At 39.2% G+C, this 21,925-nt stretch overlaps 1 protein-coding gene across 1 annotated transcript in view; it reads left to right on the top strand.

Moving 5' to 3' along the window:
• The window catches only part of LOC104076476 (actin-binding LIM protein 1), a gene marked incomplete at both ends in the record, with an annotated part of 47,328 nt that overhangs the window by 4,849 nt on the left and 20,554 nt on the right, over positions 1–21,925 (top strand). Inside the window, 2 exons of the mRNA XM_009577357.1 lie at positions 12,783–12,909; positions 14,057–14,150. Of these exons, the coding sequence (XP_009575652.1) occupies positions 12,783–12,909; positions 14,057–14,150 (221 nt within the window). The remainder of the gene's footprint in view (positions 1–12,782; positions 12,910–14,056; positions 14,151–21,925) is intronic.

Here is a 21,925-nt window from a genome sequence, read left to right as displayed (position 1 = left end):
ATGAAAAGAATACTAGTGAGGCATCCTCTGTCTTCAAAGATATGCCAGCTGCTGCTTTAGCTGACTTAGTTGACTTAGCTGCAAAAGTTGACTTAGTTACGGAGAATTCTTTCTTGCTGGCACTGAAGAGTAAGTTTAAGCTGTTCCAGATTGCTTCCATGTCTCTCCTGCTGGCTGAATCAGAATATCGATTTCTTCTAATGCTTTGCCCTTTTTTGAAGGGATAGGTTTTTTAATGCCACTTCTTTTAGAAGAGAATCTCATTCATACTGTGCATCTATTTTATATCCTATATTGCTGTCAGTTTCCCCTGATTACTTCCAAGTAGATTACTAGAGGAGGCTTTCCTTAAAACAAAGTTGGAAGTGAGACTTCCAACTGTTGACATGCCATTTTCTGATGTCTGTTACTTCACATAAATGAAAGGCTTATTGACAGCTTTTCTTGGATGATTTCAGGGAAAATCAAATGCCTCTAAATACAGGGGTTAACATCTTGAATAACATGAACCTGAATATTGTTACACTCTTTTATAGTGCACACCAGTGAAAATCAGAAGGAAAAATACTGAATAATTAATTTTCCTTTTTTGTTTAATATTAGTTGGGTCTGTGGTACTTATTTACCTTATTTATATTCATAACATGTTTCTTTCACTGCACATATATTACCTGGAACAATTATAGGTATTTTCTTGACGAACCATTTCAGTGACTCTTTTTATATTGTAATTTTCTAAGACAGTCTTTTTCAGTATACAGATGCTATAGAGTAGTCATAATTCATAATTTAGTCAACTCTATTCCTTAGACACTGCTAGATGTGCACTAGCTTTGGGATTTTCATTCATTCATTTCATTCAAATCTAATACCAAATACCTGTAAATAGCTTTGCAGACAAATTAAATAGGTGGTGTTTTTTTTTTGTTATTGTTTTATTTCATATGACTGCTTGATAAATGAGATGTGATCTGTAAAGCAATGTGACTGGAACAGATGTAAAGCAGCACAGAAGCAGGGGACAACTAGACAACACTGACTAAAAGTGTGATATTAACAGCTTGGATAGTTCAGGGTTTTCAAGATTCTGCCAAAGACAGGAAGTTATTTTCTTTGGGTCCTGATAAAGGAGTAATATAAGTAATGTATCCCTGTAATTACTATTTATGTTTTAAACAGTGTCCAGGTTTTGTATACAACATCATGATTGCCTGGTTTGTACTATCTTAAGCTCCTTCTGCTTTCTATTGTGTTCTAGGTACATGCTAACATACCTGTGTTCATTATGGTCCATATTGTCTTTCCAGAGAAGCAGTTGTGCAGGCATCTATTATTTCTAAATCTTAGGCAAGCCTGCAACTTGTGTGCTTGGCTATTTGGTGATGGGTGCCCTGCTTCCCCCTCCTCCCCATTTTACCTTCTTTTAATTAAGATCTCCTATACTGTATCTCTGTTCCATATATGACAGCCTCATTTCACCGTCCCCCAGCATTTTGTATCGCATATTCAGTGGACTGTTTTTGAAGGCCACCTTTAAAAATCTGCAAATTATATGGTTTTTTCCCCTACTTTCATGCTGTAATTTAGAGTGAAAAAGAGTCAAAGCCAAAGTCAAACTTTTGAATTTTTTGTCGTTGTTGTTATTATTTTATGTTGTTTGGCGATTCATGGTTTATTGTTTCCATGTTGTCAGAGGAGTGATTATCCAGTGGTTACTTCCCTTGGGCCTGGGAATTCTGAGTGTAGCTTTCTGGTTTTTTCATACATGTTTTATGTATCAGGGTAGGTATTTAAATTTCAAGGGTCGGTTCTCTACCAGCAAAATGAAAAAATAATGCTGCTCTAGCTTACTAGTATGTTGTGGTTATAAGCAAATTGAAGATTGTATGGTGCTTGGATGATGCAGTCCTAAGTACTGTACTACTGCCTGAGTCTTACCTATTGATGCTAAAGTCAAAAAAATTAGAAAATTTATGTGATTATAACTTGTGTAAGGAGAAATTCAAGAACCTGAAGTTCTTCATCCATGTTAGGCTTAGGTACCTTTGAAGGAGTAGCATGAGCTTTATAATACTTCTTTCCAGCATCTCAAACTATTTTATTCCCCTAGAGGCCAAATGGCTGGTGACTGAGGGTGCGCACTCTGGATTTCTGTTCACATTAGTGTGTGAAGCAGAGAGCAGATACTTCTCCATTAGGGCATTTTATCAGTGAATTCTCACCAAGGCAGCTAGTATGTGGACATTTGAACATAAAAATCCCTAGTTTCGTCAGACCTTCATTTTTAAAAAGTACCACGCTGGCTTGCATTTCTTCTTGAACGCACAAGAGGTGTCGAAAGTACAGCTGAGAGCAGAGCAGCCGTAGAGAGATCCCCCACACTCGGGGTAGGCACGTGAGGTGGTGCCAGCAGTCTGCACTAGTGGAGCTCGAACCAGCAGTCTTCTGGCTCAGGGATCATCTTTGAAATTCTGAAGAGACTACATGTCTTTGAACACAGTTTAATATATTTCCCTCTTCCTCAAACAGCGATTTTTCCCTTAGGCATTCCATTTCACTATTTCCATGATAAAGCACTTCAATAATAAGAATCTTATGTTATTTCTCTACCTGAGATTGAGCCCTTTCTCTGTTGGTTCCTTGTCTGGGTGCTGCTAAGGAAGTTTTAGTTATTTCTGATTACCTTTTTGCTGAAAGGTTGGATTGTTTTAGTGATGTGCATGAACTAATAAAGAAATTGCGTTTCAAATGGAAAGTGGGCTTTCTAGATGGATAGGAAAAAAACTCCCTATCCAAAAGAAACTGAAGCGTTACAATCACCTAGCAAGAGTTTTCATTTGAAAAATTCATCTTCTTTTAAAATGATGGTGGAGACTTTCACAGTTTCTTCATCTTCACTGAAATAGATACTTCTGTCCTATATATGCCGAGCTATCCAGTGATGATACTGTTTGGAAAGAAGCACGGGGAGGATGTGTCAACTCCCCTTTCTTTGTAACAGTCTCTCCTGTGAGTTAAGAGCACTACGGTACAGCCAAGACATGGACCAGAGTTTTCAAAATGGCCAGTGTTACATGTGCATAAATAATCTTTGGTGCAGCTGTTCCCCGGCCAGCCGGCATCCACGTGGAGATTTCACAATACTGTTTTGCATGTTTGTCCTTGTCTGTTTTGCACATTATGTTCTGGTTCAAAGAACGTAAGTTCTCCGGGACAAATGCTTTCATGCCTATCAGTACAGAGTCTAACAGAGTTGGATCCTGGCTCACAATTGGGGATCTTAGCTCTATTGTGATATAAATAATAAGTTCAATGCTTAATGAACTTGTGGGAGAAAGATATCTTTGTTAATTATTCAATAGCCTTATCTCTTCAAATAAGATGCAGTAAAGCTCCCAGTAAGTATCTGAAACTTCCAACAAGGTCTCTGGTAATGCTGAAGTAGAGCAGAGCCAACATACCTTACCTATTAAAGAAAAAGGTGGGCAGGAAAAAATGGGAATCATCTTTTGCCTCACTGCCCTGAAAGTGGGGCGGAAGTCAGGTTGTTTTTGAAACAATGAAGCATCAGAATGGAGAAGAAGCAAATTTGCTTTGCAGTCCTCCTTTAAAGACTCTCTAACTCTTAATGCGGTTTTATATTTAGGACATATCTGTCCTTTCATTAGATAAAGGTATAGATGACTGTTGCCAGTATTCAGAAATAATGTCTGAGCTAATTAATAGGCATCTGAAACTTCTCCATTAGAAGTTAGCTGAGTGGATAAAACGGATGGAAAATTCCTTTTAATCTTAGATCTTGTGAAAAGTCTGCAGCTAGGATTTGTAACTGTTTAGCCACATTTGACTCAGTTTTTGTTATTTTGTTCTTTATCCTTCTTTCCCGAGCTGGCTGAAAACTCCTTCAAGTCCAAAGGGAAGTCTTAAAAAGTGAAGGGGAATAGTTGGCTGGCTGTTTATAAGCAAGCTATCTGCAGTGATTTTTGGCTTTGAAGGGTATTAAGCAACGTCCAACACATGATTTTGAGCTCATTCTTAGGAAATACCCTACAATTTCACACTGTGTGTCAAAGCTACATAGTATATATAGGTATTGTACAAATACTTGGCACAGATGTGGATAGGCTTTAGCGTAAGACACGGAGCCCAGTTTTGCCTTAAGGGGATACACACTCACAATATCCATAAACTTCAGTGAATGGACTGGGGAACTTAGGTGGGCTCAACAATTTTGGTTTTGAATGTGCCTTTTTAAAATGTAATTTTTAAAATCCTGTGTATAGCTTTGAACCTTAAGAGTTTAATATTTTTTGTGTGCTATAACACAAAGATTTTCTCGTTTCATAATTCCTGGCTTATCTGCTAAAGATACAGAAACACTCACATATCTCTGTGGCATTCAAGCCTGCATACCTATGTTTAGGTACTGGAGATTCAGTTGAGGATTTGGGGAACTTGACAGAAGGGGCTCATGTAGTCCTATACCTCTTTTTTTTTTTGATTTACCACAGAATAAAGATATAACACAGAGGTCATTGATTGATTGATTTCAAACACTGTGATTTAAATCACTGATTTTAATCATGGTTTGCCTAAGAACCCAGGAAATCTTGATTAGAATAATTGACTGTAACCTTGGTTTACATTTAGATTTTTAATTATAAAAGGCTAATTGATAAGTATGAGGATATTCCGTATCTGTACACATTTATTTAAACTAATATACCTCTGTATAAATTCATCATATTCTTTAACATCTATATTTTTCCCTAATGAAAAATTTGAATTGAAATTGAAATTTAATTAGAATCCATAAAATAGCATTGTGGATTTTTTTTAATTTCAGAAACTACCTGGAATCTGCTAGACACATGAAGACCAGTAAATGCATTAAAATATATTTTCATTTTGGAACTGCTGATTTGTCGAGGGTTCTGTAGCTTATAAAACCATTTACTTTGGATCATCATGCCCTTAAAGATTTTAAAGGTGACAGATCTTATTGTACCTGATTTTGTTCATAGATAGGAAAAGGAAAGCAAGTTTCTTCTCTGTGTTTTCAGATCCCATTTGGATTAACTTTGATTTAATTAAAATTAAAATTTAAAATTCTGATTTTAAATTAAATCCTTGATTTTTAAATATCACTATTTAATTCTCCTTACTTTAATTTAAATTTGATTGTAATAACCTTGCAGGGCAGCTACATTTGTGACTTAATATATTGAGAACACAGTGGGTCTAAAATTTTACCCTGCCCACCTTTTCAAGAATGAAATAAGCAAATCAACATGCATGAAATGATACACAATTCAGAGAAATGATGCAAACGCAAGCACAGTTCCTTTCTGGCAAAAGCCATTAGATTATGCCTAAGAATATGCAGCTCTTCCCTTGATAAATCCTTCCAATGACACGGGCCCATTTTTACGATTACTCTAAGAAGATTTATTCTTTTGAAGAATGTTTGCAATTTTTAAGGCATTTTCATCATTTGAATTGCTTTCTTGGATCAATTTTAGTCCTTGCTTATGTTTCATAACAATGGCTAAATTACTGGAGTAGCCTCCATTTACTCTGCTATTTCTTATTTACAAGGATGGGTATTTTCATTGCTGCTTTATAATAAATTGCCTTAGATCCTTCTCTGGAAGTGTATATTGCTACAGACTAACTTTTGGGTGACAGAAAGCAGCAACTGTATTGAGAATATAGTTGTCGCAGGGCAGAAAGTTTCTGATTTACGAGTTTTCTATCAGAAAATCTTCCTTCACAAAAATTACTGTTTTTCAGGAAGGTGTTTTCAGTCCAGTTTGCCCGTTTCTTTTGCATACTTTTGTGTTACATGTAAATTGGGCAGAAACAATTGTGAATAGACTATACAAGTGTACTAAATAACTATTGGTTCTTACTTGCCTAAGCGTAACCCCATCTTGAACTTGGAATCAAAACATGTCCATCTCCTTAGCTTTTACCGGAGAAGTACTAATCAAAAGGTAATTCCAAAGAAAGTTCTGGGGGAAGTGCAAGGAATTGCTCAGTAAATGGGTGTTGCATGAGGAGGCATCACTAGCTTGGAAAACACAACTATCAGAGGAGATCTCCAGAGATAAGAGTGTCTGGGAATTGTCATGTTCAGAAAGCCTGCCAGATAGTAAGTCAGGAATCAGAGGTCACTTAAAAAGAATGTGAAAAGTGAATTAGTTGTTAGCTAGACCTTAGTTTGCCATGGGTTATCACGGCATAAAAACCTTCCTAAAAGTTGCCGTATGTTTCATTCCTATTGTTGGAGGTTGTACCCTGTTTGAATTACTTGTTTTCCAGGAGTAACAATTGAAAATTACCCAAAATAGTCTGCAGATGAAGAGACACAATGTGCTATCCATGAGCTGGGTATTAAACAGTGAAACTCGTTTGCTAACTGAGCAATTCACTTGGGGTACTGTGAGTTGGAAATGTGAATTTGAATTCAGCTGGAACTATCTGAGTACTGAAGTGTGGTAAAAGAAATAACAGGGTAAATACTAGCCTCAGCTTAGATATACCTGGCTGTAGTTTATCCTTCAGAGTAGTTCTACAGTGGGGACTTTGGGGCTGCTAAGCTGGAAAAAAAAAAATCTTTCATTTACAGAACAATTAAAAACTCTTCTCTTAGATAGTTTGTAGCACATCTGCTCTTTCTTCCTCCTCCTATTTCATTCACCCTTTGGTTTTCAGTTCAGACACCTGTATGAAAGATTGGGTTGAAGAAGGGACTGAGGTTGATGTCATGGGAAAAGGCTAACTTGGTGGTATGTTGCTTGCAGGGACAGGTTGCAGGAGTAAGAGGTTAAAAGGTCAATTGGTTTGGCCTCCTTTGGGAAGGAGGTGTAGAAAGATATGGAAAGAAGGGAAATTCTGTTTCCTTTTCCTGTGTAGGAGACTGACACAAATGCTTACATTGATACAGAGGGGAAAAATAAAAACTCCTTTGATAAAATAATGTTGTGTTAACAAAGTAGAGTTGGGGAAGAGCATTCATCTTTCCAAATGACTTTAAATTACATCAGTTGAGGAAAGAGCTGTTTACGGTAATAAGATGTATATTAACCGTTTCTTAAAAAGGCAATGTTAGGCCTTCACAGATGGTTAACACGGGGTTGTGTTCCAAGCAAAGAATGCCAGTTCATGCCATTGTGATTTCTTTCCATATTTAATCAACTAAAATAAAATTATTTTCTTTAAGTGGTTATTTTGAAAATATCAATTTTTCCCAACTTGCCATTTATAATAACCTGTCAAAGCTATACTCCACTTCCCATGGGAAATTTATTTCCCTCCATTGTATGCACCCAGCCTCTTATTGTTAGATTTCAGGAGTACAAGGCTACCCGCATGGGTTTGTTTTGCCTTTAGCAAAAGGGCAATAGTGCATTTTGTTCTGACAAACATTTCCCATCCTTGCATTGGCAAAGAGGAAAGGTCTGGCAGCAGATTTCACTGAAAAATTGAGTTACATACTCAGATCTAAATCCTGTATGTAAAATTCACAATATTGTATGTCCTTCTCTGACTTCCAGAACTCATCACTGCCCTGATGATCAAATGCTTATGCTTTACCCTTTGAAAGCATTTATCGTACTGTAAACAGGCAAAGTGAGTTTGTATTTTTAGCTTTGACAGAAATATCTTGATGATCTGGAAAAGCCTGTGTGGTATCGTCAAAACTTTTAATTTTAAAACAAGGCTTTAGAAGGCATTGCCTGATCTGTGGTTAAAGGGTGACTAAGGAAAAACTCTGGTCTTCCTAACTCCATGAGAAATTATAATTGCATAACCTTCAAAATGCCACGGAAGAATTATTGGGATGTAATTTGTTTTTCAAGGTGGCTAAGAGTTATTTATGATTAGAGATTTCTTGACCTTGACTTCAGTGATAATATTTGCCTCTTTCTTCACTTCCAAATCACTGTTCCTCATAGCTTGCTCTTTAGGTCCAGCTATGACAATGTATTTCTGTGTAAGTCCAATGAAAACTTGTTTGTTTCTTTTAAGAATTAAAATAATAATAAAAATCCCCCTCATTCTGCCCTGCTTTACCTGTTTCAGGGCAGAAGCCTGCTGGTGCTGTCTTTATAAAACTAGTTTATCTGTGTTTTACAGGGAGGGGAACGGTAACAAAAGGAGCATAAAAAAAGTATTACTCCTGTGACTCGTAGGGGTTGTGGCAGCTTCAGACTTTATCTAGACATGTGTAATGGCCATCAGGATTGAAAGGAACTTTTTGGTGACTTACTTATACATCATTAAGTCAGACTGCAATTAGCTCTGTTGACGGAGCTAACCCTTCACCGAGCAGGGTTAGTATGCTCATGTAAAACTCTCCCTGCACATGACTTTGCATAACCATGTTCATTAGGACTAAAGCAGGTAAAGATGATTTCCCTTTCCTAAGTTATATGGGGTGAGCAGAGAATGTGAAATAAAGATATAATTGCTAGTAAATTTTCAAAGCAACCCAAATGGGAGTGGGTAAAGTTGTTTGCAGTGTGCTTAGGGTTAATACAGCTGTATCAGCTCCGAGCCCACCGCCTGTGCTGTGATCAGGGCTCCCTGCTATTGGCTGAGAGCAGGGGAGGGAGGCAAAGGAAGAAAATCCAGAGCTTAATTTAGGCAGTGACGAGTGGGTTGCTGTGCAGGATGTTTCACTCCTGGATGTCTGGGGTGATACAGACGCTAAAAAGGGAAATGTATTTTCTCATCACATCTTTACAAGCAAGGTGTCATGGATGGCAGCTCACCCTGGCCTACATCTTTTAGTGAGGCTGCTTAAGGTCCTTGGTGAGTGGAGGTCTTAATCATGTATAATATCATAGTGCCGTGCTACTTTCCCTTGTCCTGTCCCCCCACTTTTCGATGCTTTTGGGCTGGCTGACTCCACATCACAGCTCTTTTTTCCAGGCGTTGGCATTTGCTTTTGTATCTGGACACATCAAATATGACACCCTTCTGGGCTATTTTATTCCCGAGCTGGAGCTTAAATATGTTAGGATATATCTTCAGATTGAGCAGGCCTAGCCAGAGTATGTGAAAGATACAACAGGTATGTTTAAGCATCTCTGGCAGGGAATTGTGTAAGAAGCTTTCGCTTGGCTAAAAAATGATGCTGTCAGCTAATGCTGTTATGAGAGAGAGTGAATTCGATTTTTATACACAATGTCTGAGCAAGTGGACATTGCTTGTGGAGGCTGCAGCTGCTGGCGTCACAGGCAGCCCAGGGAGGCTACATCATGATTTGGGTAACTGTATGTCCAGTGCTTTCAGATACAATCTTTTTTTCCCCACTTAGGATGGATTTTGGGGGAATACATTGTTTTCCTGACATTCCTGGATAACCTTCTAATGATCAGGTCCTTATTGAAGTCATACTGCAGTGCTTTTATTGAGAAATGGCTGTCATATAGCTGAAGATTCTGGGCATGGACACAATACATATGAACATGTGTTACTTCCCATTTCTTAGGAGAATCAGTGGAATGTCTAGTCTTAAGTCTTCCTTCAGCTCAAACGTAATTCCACATTGTGTTTTTTGTAGTATACTTTTCTTTAGATCATAAGTGCATATAGGAACTGTACTGCTCACTCTGCATTTAGCCAGTACACTGCACTTTCCTCCTCCTCCTCCTCTTTGTTATACTGGCACAGCTGAATGTGTGGATGTCCACGGAATGGGAGTAGGGAAGAATCTGGGTTATATGACAAAAAGAAAGCACAAGAAGGCTCAAGATCAAGGGGTGCAGTCTGTTAGACTCAGGTATGGAGCCAGAGAGAACCATGGTGGGAACCATTGCACAAAATTTTGGGAAGGTTTTTCAGATTTTTTAGTGCAAGTCTGCTCTGGCATATGGTTGTGGACCGCTAGTCTTACCTCATGGCCCTTTTATTTGCAGCATGTGCTGGTTATAGGTTAGGCTGATGTAGATTGTGCTTAGTGTGATACTGAGATCCTGCCTGCATATGCTGTGTGCTGATGACATTCAGCTAAAGGCTTTGATGTGCCTCATGCAGGCTTGAGATCATAAATGACTTTTATTTGTAGAATTTGGATGAACAAATGGTCTTTTCTTAGCCCAGCCCAGCCCTATTTGCTTTTGGTTTTAGGAAATAATGATAATTGCTAGCTTTTCTTGTATATACCCAACTGTTTTGCCAGAGTTAAAATCAGGTTTAGTTAAAAGCCATCTCAGCCTAATAAGGCAGTACTGGGCTATTAGTTTACTTTGATTCTAGACATTCAGCATACCAGTGATATTAGCAGAATGGAAATAATGATGTCAATTTACTGTTGCAAAACACTTCAAGGAACCCAGAAAGAGTAAGTAAATGTTATTGTTGCTATAGAATAATAAAAGCATGTTATCAAGCCCTTGTATCACACATGAGCACAAGAGTAAGTGCAGCAACACCACCTTTGGCTTACAAGAAGCAATTAAACAGGTAGAAATACTTCATGGATCCCTACTTTCTCCATGTAACTGGTTTTGGCACCAATAAAGATATTGGACTAGGAAGACCTTTTGTGTAAGGCAATTTTTCTATTCTGACTATTTCAGAAATTCAGTTAGTAGCAAAACTAAGTTCTTTAAAAATCTCTTCCTCGGTTCTGTATTGGAGAAATTCCAGCTTCACAGAAGCTTCTTGGATAAAGCTGAAAAAAGCATGGAAAATACAGCAGATTTTTTTGAGGGATTAATGTAACAGGGAATGTATCACAGTTTGGCAGGACCGCAGGCCAGGAATGTGGAAGCTGGCACACAAGGGAGAAGCAGTAGTGCTAGGAAGCTGAGAGACGGGTGCTGTTTAAAGCTGCAGTTCAGCACCTACTGAGACTGGAGGAAAGATCCCATTTGTTGTCACAATTGGAAGGCAAATTCCATGGTTTCAGATTCAGCATAAGAAATTGCAGCCTGGAGATGATGTAGTATCCTCCCAAAACCAAAGGCAAGATCAGCGTATCAAAGCCATGCTGACAGATGTTTGCTTGTCCCCTCCTCAGCTGCATGCTGGAAATTCCAGAGCCTCCCTCCGTGACCTGTTCCAGCCTTTGCTATCGTTATGGAGTGGCATGGAGCCTTGAGCTGGCATGGAAGAGCAGAGGGATCCATTACATGCTGTCAGTCCTTGTCATTTCATTATTTCAGTTTGTAACATTTGTCCTCTAGAGCAAAGTCCTGGTATTAGGACATCTCAGGGTTGCTTTTCAAGTCCAAGTCTGTGACTAGCAACAGTCTGTGACTAGCATTTTAACACAAGATACCATGGTGCTTAGTCCCTTTTTTAAAGGGATTTGAGGAGAAGGACGTTGACAGAAAGAGGGATGTGCTGCAGATGGTGACCTTTTTTTTTATATTTGGGGCTCTCTTGGCCCCTTATCCAGCAAACAAAAGTCAGTTCCTTTAGTGACAAAAGGAGTGACTCTTCTCTCATTATCAGTTGTGATAATAAACTTGGACTCTCTTTTGCAAGGTGTGGTGTTGCCTGGGCTGTGAACCCCTGAGGAGATGAAGGTTTTCAGGCTATACCTGTTCAGTCAGCTTAGGCAGTGCAGCCAGGATGGTCTTTTCCCTGGTGTCTGGGCTTTAACTGCTCAGATTGCTCTGTTCCTGTTGGTCTTGGTTTGTTGCTATTTTTTGATATTTGAGGCGTGTGGAGAGGATGTTACAATCACCAAAGGAACACTGAGTTTGGGGATAATAAAATATGGAAAATCCTGTGTTCCAGGCTGTCTCCTCTGTGGCTTCCATGTGTGCCTTAGCTGATGGGCATTCCCTTTCTGCTTCACTGGTCTTCCAGGCCTTCCTTCCCTCAGTCCCTCTGTCCCCTGAGGCTGGGCACAGAAGCTGTCACACAGTCCTTGCAGTTCAGTACTGTCTGCCACATCAGCCTCTTCAGATCTTACCATGTGCTAGATTACCTCTTACGAGGAAATCTCTTTGAATGGAGAGTAGTGGGAGCCTGGGGCTGAGCCAAAGATTTCTGATGTTACATAAGTCATTGTGGCATCCTCTGGGACAGAGGGCATTCAATGCTCCTGGCTTCAGGTTCGCGTTCTGCCATCAGAGTCTTTCAGAATCACAGTGAAAAGTGAGTGTTGACTACCAAGGTAGTACCAAGATCCCTGAGCGAGACACCATGAGAACAGGTTTCCCACACCTGCAGGCGGAAGACAATATGCCCTGCCATGCCGCCTTCACTACTGTCATACTGCTGTCACCCTTGCCTTGGGCCCTCCTGAAAAAGGTCTTTGCCCCTGGTCCCGGCTGAGATGTGCCACCGCCCCTGAGCTGGGTGGACACATTGGGCTTTGCTGCCACCCAACGGGGAAGCGCAGCAATCCTGATGGTGCTCACTCAGGCCTCCTTTTTAGCTTCACGTAGGCGGTTTCGATCTTGCTAAAAGCAAAATAAGAAATGACGCTGATGCTTTAGAAGACAGGAACTTTTTGCAGTGATGATTTTTGGAGCTCATTCCTAACGAAGTCTGAAGTTTGTACAGAGCTTTCCTGGCAGTCTTTGAATCATAAACAGCATGAAAAACAGAAGAGGTACTTTCCCTCTTCTACTGAGTATGTCTATAATGACGAAGATTGAATCTTTGTGCAGGACCTGGGAAGCGTGTGAGGAAAGGAAGACGTACCTTTGTATTGCTGTGTAATTCTCCCCTTTGGTTATCGAGTGTTGCATCAATGGGTGGGTGGTTAATGAGGTAACTGACAACAAATGCATTTCTTTGTTTATTTGCAGATTGTGCTGGCTGTGGAAGAGACATAAAAAATGGACAAGCATTGCTAGCTCTGGATAAGCAGTGGCACCTGGGGTGCTTTAAGTGCAAGGCCTGCGGGAAGGTTCTAACTGGGGAATACATCAGCAAGTAAGTAACCTCTGCATCTTTCTGCACACTTAGCATGAGTTCTTGTTGCCAGTGGAGATGAGCTTGCAGTGAAGTTCACCTTTCGAAATCCAGTTTTGACCACCTTTCCGTATACACCAAAATCTTTGTTCCCAGTGAGAGCTGAGTTGGGAAAGGAAAGTAAACTGAAAAGTGCAACTGAAAGGTGGTGTTTAATGATAGCAGTCTATATTTAATACCAACACGGAAAGAGTTGTATCTCCATGTTCCACAAAAGATTAAGTGAATTCTTGCATGTGTTTTCCGTGTTAGTCAGATTTTGCTTTCCAATATGTGATTTTGGGGGAAAAAAGTAGGAACCTGTCCATTGTTTGCCTTTGCTAGAGAATAGAGTAAATGTGATTATGTGATTGACCTGACACTGTGTTTCTCATCTCCATATAAGAAACTAATGAAGAGAGTTTTGAGCGGAAGGAAGTGTAGAGGAAGAGAATAGGGAAAAGTGGTGTAATGATAAAATAGAGGGAATGAAGATACAGTCTCTGTTCCCCCCTTCAAGCATATAACAAAGAGAAAAAATAGGGAAACAATGTATGTTTCACAAACCTGTCATTAAGGGGTGTATAATATTTAATAAAAAGTAGCATCTGTAATTCCTCAAAAGAAGTTCAGTACCCAAGAAATACTCCTAAGCTGAATAGTGCTTCCACTTTACTGTATGTTCCTTGTTCATACTAAAAAACTACATAACCTTACACTTAAAAGTAACTGCTTATACACTTGCAGACTACAAAAGATTTTTTTGCTGAAGTGAACAAAAAACACCTGCCTATGATTAAGACTGTGATCTCCTCTCCACTGATAGCTCCACTGATTTCCTAGAATTGCACCACCTCTAGGTGTAGAGAATCTGTTCTAAAGAATGCGATTTACTTCAGTGGTTTGTACTCAATGCCTTTTCTTAATGGGAATTTAAGGAATAATTCTAAGAGGCACTAATGAGAATATGATTTTTTTTCTTCTACTACAAAATATTTCCCTTGAATTCTCTACCATTTGCCTATTGCTGTGTGTAGGAGTTCCAGGCTGAAGACAAGGGAGGAGTGTAAGTCATGCTGTAAACTGTTTATTAAAAGGTGGCTTGTAATTTGTGGATTTTCTTTTTCAGAGATGGTGCTCCTTATTGTGAAAAGGATTATCAAGTTCTTTTTGGAGTCAAATGTGAAGCATGTCACCAGTTCATTACTGGGAAAGTCCTAGAGGTAGGTGTTTTGTAAACGAGAGTTTAAGAATTGGGCCATGTCCTCATGCAGAGAATACAAAAATTCTCATAGGAAAGTTTTTTCTGCTGATTTTAGAGCAAAGTTGCTAATTTTCGGAAATATTTTCAGTGTTTTAGCTTTGCAGTCATCAGGAAAAGTATGTGATAGGGAATTAATTGCGCTAGTTTCTATGGATCTGTGGTTTCTATGTTTCTCTTTTAATGATAATATGCAAAGTCTTTTGCATTGCTTATTCTGTGTCAGATTTGATATATTTATAGGGGTAATTTGAGTATTTGAGTATCGGAATCACCTTTGGCAACCAGAAGTTTGGCATGAGATTTCTCTTCTCAAATGAGGCCAGATGATCTGAATGATGCTGAGCAAGGTGAGAGGGAGAAATTTGAGAGGTAAATTATATATTCAGAAATGAGAAGGCAGAAGACATCTGAACCATCTCTTTTATTGGAGTCCTCAACATTCTCATTGAAACTGGCCAAATCTTTGTAGAGATGCGTATCTTTTGTTGTCAATACTGATCTCCATCTCCCATGGCTGTGATGAGTCCCCTTTGAACTGGAGTCCTTGAATTATGCGTGGATCTCTCTGTGTCATCATTTAAATGTTTAAGGGGCAAAAATGCAGAGGACCTTCCTTGTCACACTGTCATTGAGATATGAGAAGCAAAACTGTTTTCTCCTTTCCCTGCAGGAAACTCCGTTCAATGGAAAGAACCTAAGTTTTGAGCTCAGGTCTGGAGCTGGGCTGTATGGCTTGACTCCAGCTTTAGTGATTTTTAATAGTCCACTTTTCCTGGAAAAAAATCCTTTATATAATAAAGTTTGTGGAAGAAATGGGGAACAATGAAGAACTTCAGTTTCAGGTGTATTTTGTGAAAAAGAAACTGGATGTACTTTATGTTTTACAATGAATAACTAAACCTGAAAGTGTTACAGAAATAAAAGCAGCTGGAATTCGCTACTGAATGTATATTACAGGTTCTCTTCTTTGTGTCCCATTTACTACAGATATAAGACTGTGTCAGCCCTCATATGAGAAGTTTCAGGTTTGACTTAAAGTGGTAACAGCCTGTGGTTTTAGTTCTGGAGGTTTTTCTCTGGTTCAGTATTCAGAGTATTAACCAGGGTGGTAGCCACCAAATGAGGGACTCGGAATGCGTGTGGACATCCGGTGCATTTCTCACTGTGTCTACTGGAAGGAAGTACAATTTTTTAATTATCCTGGCTCTTAGTCTGCCTCCTTTGCAATGTGTATCTAATTCCTTTGGAGAACCACATAGATAATTAGTGAGAACAGTCTGAGTTTTCCCTTGAGTAGGAAAGGCTGTGTCTGTGGCTTTAATCTAGTGGTCTGCTACCATCTGCTTATCTATTCCTGTCTACTGATGAGTGTTTCAGTTTAGTACTATGTATTGGTGACACCATAGTTGCATTCCAGTGCAGGAAGCACTGCAGGAGAGAATTGGATTTGTGAAGCATAAAATAATTCTAAAATTATTTTAGATGCACATGATAGGTGCTCTAACCTACAAGCAATGCAACCTATTCAGAGGCATGGAGATGAAAATGATAAAAGAGAAGGTTATTGCAGCCTGTGGAGAGCTGGAAAGAAACAAGCTATTCCTATTTGGAGCCTTTTGTGTAGTGGATGTGACTATAGTAAGGTTGCACTCATGTTATTCTTCCTCGCATCAGTGAGAAAGAAACCCAGCTTTTTGAGACGATCATGAGCTGTATCCTTTCAAAACGGAATAAGTTGAGACTAAGGAAAGATTAGTTCAATTGAACTAGGACTTAGCGGTCCATCATAATCTAAGCTAAAGTTCAGGTTATCAGAGACATTGTGTTCCAAGCAGAACCTTGATGCAGTCATTTTGGTCCCCAGGTTGGTTTCTCGCTCCATAGTTCTTACTCTTCTGATGGCTATTTATTATCAGAAGAAGAGACAACATTTTGCTGAAGCAATGAAACATGGCCAACCTCTTGCAAGGATCCACCTCTTCTAAGAGTCAAAATCAGATAAAAAAAGATAAAGATTTTTCCATTTTACCTAGCTCCTGCAGAATCAGAATAATGCTAATAAATTAGAAACAGACCCTTTGAATGATCTGATCAATACATGAAAATATTAAGCATGCTAAGTTCTGGGTAAGACTAGAAATTTTGCTTGAATATTTCTGGCTCTCATTGATTATCGGAGGCACAACCCATAATAATACAGTAGAGGGCAGCAGTAGTTCTCAATATGTAAGTAAGATCAAACTCCTCTAAAGCCTGTAGAATTATACATATAGTGCAACTCTTTCCTGATCTGTTTAAATGACATTTGAAGGCTGACTGCTATCTGAAAGGTGTAGATTGGACAAGTCCTTAAAAACTTTCACCAAAAAAATTAGTACTGTGTAGTCAGGGCGGCCATTCAGACATTGGCTTAACTGTATTACAGTATGTATTAACAGCCTGGGTAGTCCATGAATAGAGTTCTCCAGGTATCACCTGTGAATGCAGATGCAGGAGAGACATTCAAGCACTTTCTGTCATTAGATGGTGCTTGAAAAGACTAGAAGATACAGGTAAGCAGCTAACGTTCAATAATCAGAGAAATTTGTCAGAACCGTGGGCTAGTTTCTTGGCTCATCCTAGAAACCTTTTACACTGTCAGAGATGCAAAGTTCCAAAGGGGCAGTACTAATGCCTTTAAATTAGACTAAAGAAACCAGTAAGTCAAAACTTAGGCTGAGAAAATAATGTGTCAGCACGTGTGTCCCCTTTGGGCAGAGAAGGTAGTCTAAAGGATGGGTTCAGAGCATGACATAAATCTCTGGTAACAACAGAGATGAGAGATCGGAAGCAGTCACAGGGCCATGGAAGATAATTCACAGAACAGGATGCCAGAGTTCGGTGAGGGCTGCAGACCTTTTTGAGGCAGGACAATTAACAATCTCCTTATCTAGTACAGGAAATCACCCACAACCTTTCAGTACACCTGAAGTTTTAATTTAGATGACGCATGAGATTCTCACAGGAGGATTACTGTCTTCCCTGTTTGTTTTCTTTGGCAACGTTTCTTTGGCAAATTTGGGTATTTTTGATGTTTTGTATTATGTGGGTTGTCTCTTGTCCTGCTGCCTCTCTTGGGAAGGAAACCACATTCTTGGTGTGATGTAGCACAGTTATAGGAACTGTCTAGGTAGCAGTTATGGCATCACTGACCACCCCAAGTTATACCTACTAACGTCCGTTGGGAAAAAAACCAAAACACTTTGTGTTGTGCCTTTGTTAGGAAAAATGGTTGTAGTAAATTCACTGATCAGTATCTTTCATTTTATTTGTCAATAAAATAATTTGTTATGTCAGGAGCAGAGTATACTATTTCATCATCTTCATCCAAAGAAATAATCAGAAGTGATTGGAGGGAAGTATATAGTACATTGTATACAAACACTTCCCTCTAATGGCTCAGAAGTGATTAGTAGCATGCCACTGTAGTGCTGCTTTATTTTCTGCTTATTACATCTGGAGCTGCTTATTTCTTCTATAGAAAAACTGAAGGGAAATGAAAGCATGAAACTCAGCTTTGGGTTCACAGAGGCTGGTAGTAGCTATTTTTCCAGTCAGAGATTAATTTTTTTTTTTATTTAAAGAGAAATTGAGATTCTTTGCAACATTGCAGGCTTGCAGCTCCTGCTCATTTTTGTACCTCAGTATGGCTTAGCACCTCTGAAGAATTAGGCTTTCAGTCTTCTACAATGAGCAGCCAGCAAGAGAGACAACCACTCCTGTTGTGGTCTTCATGTCAGCAGCAGCTATGCTGTGCCCCTGGTAGGCACCCTCAGCAAAGCATGTCAGAAAGGCCAAGGTGTGAGTTCAAACACTGAGATTCAAGCCTTGAGAGGATGGACTCCCTCCAGCCATTCTGTAGAGGTGATCCCTCCGCTCAGTTAAGAAATGCATTACTAGAAAAACTTATTTTGCTAATACCCACATACCATGGAAGAATGCTCTTTTTTTTAGGCCGTAGATCTAACAACTTTCAGTAGTCATGAAAATATGCGAGAAAAATACTGTGTGCATTTAAGTCAGCTCAGATATTTCTCGTGTATTATTTGGCACATAACTTTCTGTGACAAATAGTCACAGATGATAGATGAGTGCGTGCCAACACAATAAATGTGATAAGTATCCAATACGAAATAGATATTGCAACTTTCTTGAGCATGCCGGATACTTTAATACTTGAGTATTTCAGGATAATGTTGCAAGGCAACAGAGATCAGTGTTCTCTTCCTTGGGTTTCTGCAGCAGAAAGGAATCTTTATTTATGAAAAATTACTCCCATTAACTCTGGTGAAAAACATTTTTATCGGGCAATAATGGCATCATGAGAGTGAGGACTTTCACATGGACTTTCCACTAAGCTGTTGTTTTCATAGCTTCACGGCTTGCCTATTGAAAGATGCCCATCTGATCCTATTCCTGCAAATTTCTGTGTAGACATGTGTAACTCCACAAATCTAAGTAAACTTCAGCACATATTTAGCTATTTGAAAGATGCTGGCCTAAATAATTTTTGTCTAATGTGGTTATCATACACAATGTAATTATTCCTCCAGGGCTTAATTCAAAATATGTTAAATCAGTGAGACTTCAGAGAATGGTGAATCATGCCTATATCCATGTAATTCATCTCTGCTCATCCAAAGTGTTTTACAAAACTTCTTAGTAGTATTCTTTTAGTTCTGCAGAGTGAAGACATCAGGGCAGAAACAGGTGGATAATTTGCATGAAATCATATAGAAAGCCTTAGAATAAGATTGAGGTCTTACGATTTTCACTTCTTTTGCCTGTTACTGATATGAACAGGATTTGATCTCATGATCTAGAGATCGATATATATATATCTACTATCAAATCCCTCAACCATCTTGCTACTCTACCTATTTATTTTTATAATACTACTTGCTTAATATTCATTTGCAAATAAAAGCTACTGTGTGATTTCTCCTGGCTGTGCATAGTTCCTGTTCTGATGGGCTGCTGCCTGCCCTGTGTTTGTTTCCTGTGCACTGTTGAAACTTGCACCCCACCTTGTAAGCAGTGGCATAATGCCATTTTAACAGATGGACCTGAAAAGAGAAATGCCAGGGCACCAGAAGGCTCCCTTGACTTCAGCCTGCAAGGTCAAGTTCTAAATGTGTTTTTGATATTGTAATTTATGCTGAACTTCCCCTGATTTTAAAGAGGAGTAGTAATTTAAGATGTGGTATTTAATGTGGAGGAGGTTTAGTACTTGTAGATACTGTTACTTTAATGTGCCAGAATCTTAAGATGTCTCATCTGTGCTGCAACTAACCCTGAAAGATGTCAATTCTGAGACACCTTGACTTCTGAAGTTAGAAATAAATAATAATAATTACAGGGGAAAAAACCAAACAAACAGCGAAAGCGGCTATGGTTGTGTAAGGAAACTGTATCCGTATTTAAGAGGCAAAGAATGTGAGCCAGAGGAGTCTGTAAGTTTCTTCAAGTATTGTTTTCAGAGCTAGATTTAGAAACCTGTGCTCTGAGGGATTCAGAGAAGTTTCTGCTGATTCTTTACATGTGAATGAGTCTGTTCTAAATAAATAAATAACAAATAAATGACAGTAGCAACATTGCTGGTACCCATACGAACTGTAAATGATTTTTATTCGAACAACACCTGTTTATGTTGTCCAAGGATGTGCCTTCTGCCAACACTTAACCATGCAAGCAACTTTGCTCATGTGAGTATTAGTATTCAAATGCTTCAGTTGATTGACTTTCAGGGAAACTCGGTAACCTACATTTAGTTTAAGTAATTTATTTTAAGGAGATTTAAGCTTATAGCTCACGTGAAAACATCACCCTTCTCTGCAAAGGTCCATGCAGTACAGAGTTTACTTTGATACTTCAGTACATTCATGCGTCTGGTCCTGTGTTCTTATACCAGTATGCTTTCTAGATTGAGGAACCATGTACAGAATCTCTTAAAACAAACAGATTTATTTCAATTCCATTCAGAAATGTTAAATGAAAGGCTAACATATATTCTTCTGCTGAACGAAATATTTAGCAAGGCTGTTTTCATAGTAGTTATGCAGGAAGTATCACAAAATGTGTCATTTACTGGATTTTAATGATGCAACCTGTACTGGTAATACAGGTTGAGGTGATGTAAAATCTTAAACACTTTTATAAATTAAGCAATTGATGAATTGAACAAAGACTGGTGATATGATGGATCCAAATGGGTTTGGTTTTGGTGGTATGTTAAAGTTCTGATAAAATAATATCCCTGAAGAATGTATTACCATTCTGTTTTCATAACACTAGGTGTCTACTGGTTTGGGTGTCTTATAGGCTTGGGAGAGACTTTGCTCTCAGATGGTATCTCCCAGTCACCATTGTCATCTTCACACGACATAAAAATGCAGGGGAAAAGGCTACACAGCTAATGTGAAGAAGCAGTGGAGTTTAGTTCATGCTTTGTTAGTTCTGTGATTTGCTTTGTTTGTGTTTAATTTTACTGCTGTTAAAATAAATGAGAAAACATGAACATGTTGCCTGAATGTCCCAGGTAAATGATAAGAAAATGCAGAAGCACATGCTGTGATCGTTTGCTCTCTTAGTTGGACGGGTATATAATGCAGACCACAGGGCTTTTTTGATTATGGAAAATACCTATTGAGAGATCAAATAGGGTCAGTGCACAGGCCCCACTGTAAATTCATCAAATGTTCATAGAGTGAGTCTGAAGCGTCATCTCACCCAAAATGTGCAAACAGGATAAAGGGGTACACGTACCAGTGTGAGAAGTGGCCCCAGCACTCTGCCTGCATTAAGCTGAATTGGACTACAGTACAATCTCAATGCAACTGTTTCTGACCAAACTAGACTATCACCCAGGAGGCTGTATAAATTCTTCAGAAGCCATGGAAGTAATCTTTAATAACTTGCAGAGAAAGAGAGCAATGATTTAATATTCGGCAGACGCCTCTCCCCAAGGGAGAGTTCTGAGTTGTATCAACATCAAATAGTGACACGCAAGTGATGAGAAATGGTCCTGCCCCTGCCTGGGCCGGTATTCTTCCCCCTTTTCCTATTTTCAGAGTGGGTTGGCTGAGTTACTGCCGGAGTGGGTTTAGTGTGCAGGGAGGATTATTCGCTTGTTTTGGTGGGTGTGTGCAGGAGAGTGTGTGAGCGCGAGCAGAGGAGGAGTGAGGCTCAGGGCTGGGTGCAGTTACAGGCGCTTCACTGTGAGCTGGTTCGGTGAGAACACAAGCAGTCTGCACACCGCTTCTGGTCGTGCTCCGAATTTGAACAGAGGTGGAGGGAGTCTGCCCGCCCAGCTGAGGAGGGAATGGATTTAGACTGAAGAATTATTATCAGAAGGTAAACCCCTTCCTGTGAAACTAGATCTGAACTGAAAAGAGTCATGGCTTTCTTCTGAGGGGAAGAGGAGGGGTACAACTTTGTGATGTGACTGAATAGCTTGCCAGTGATACCAGAATAGGGTACTTGTACTTTTGTTCCTGTGCACCAGAAGGATTTTTTAAAAGGCTGTGTGTAAATCTGTGGTTTAGATAAAGAGAGTGCAGCTAATGTGTTTTTAAACTGCCAGGAAGAGAGGAGAATGGTACAAGCTTGGGCTGCTTCTGATTGCAACTGATTGCTGATGTGTGGAGGAACAATATGATTCTTTATCTCAAATAATTCTTAATACAGTTTGTTGGC

This window comes from Fulmarus glacialis, unplaced genomic scaffold (genome assembly GCF_000690835.1).
Source record: "Fulmarus glacialis isolate BGI_N327 unplaced genomic scaffold, ASM69083v1 scaffold5235, whole genome shotgun sequence".
In the NCBI taxonomy this organism is placed as follows: Eukaryota; Metazoa; Chordata; class Aves; order Procellariiformes; family Procellariidae; genus Fulmarus; species Fulmarus glacialis.
This window is presented reverse-complemented; position numbering and strand designations above follow the sequence as displayed.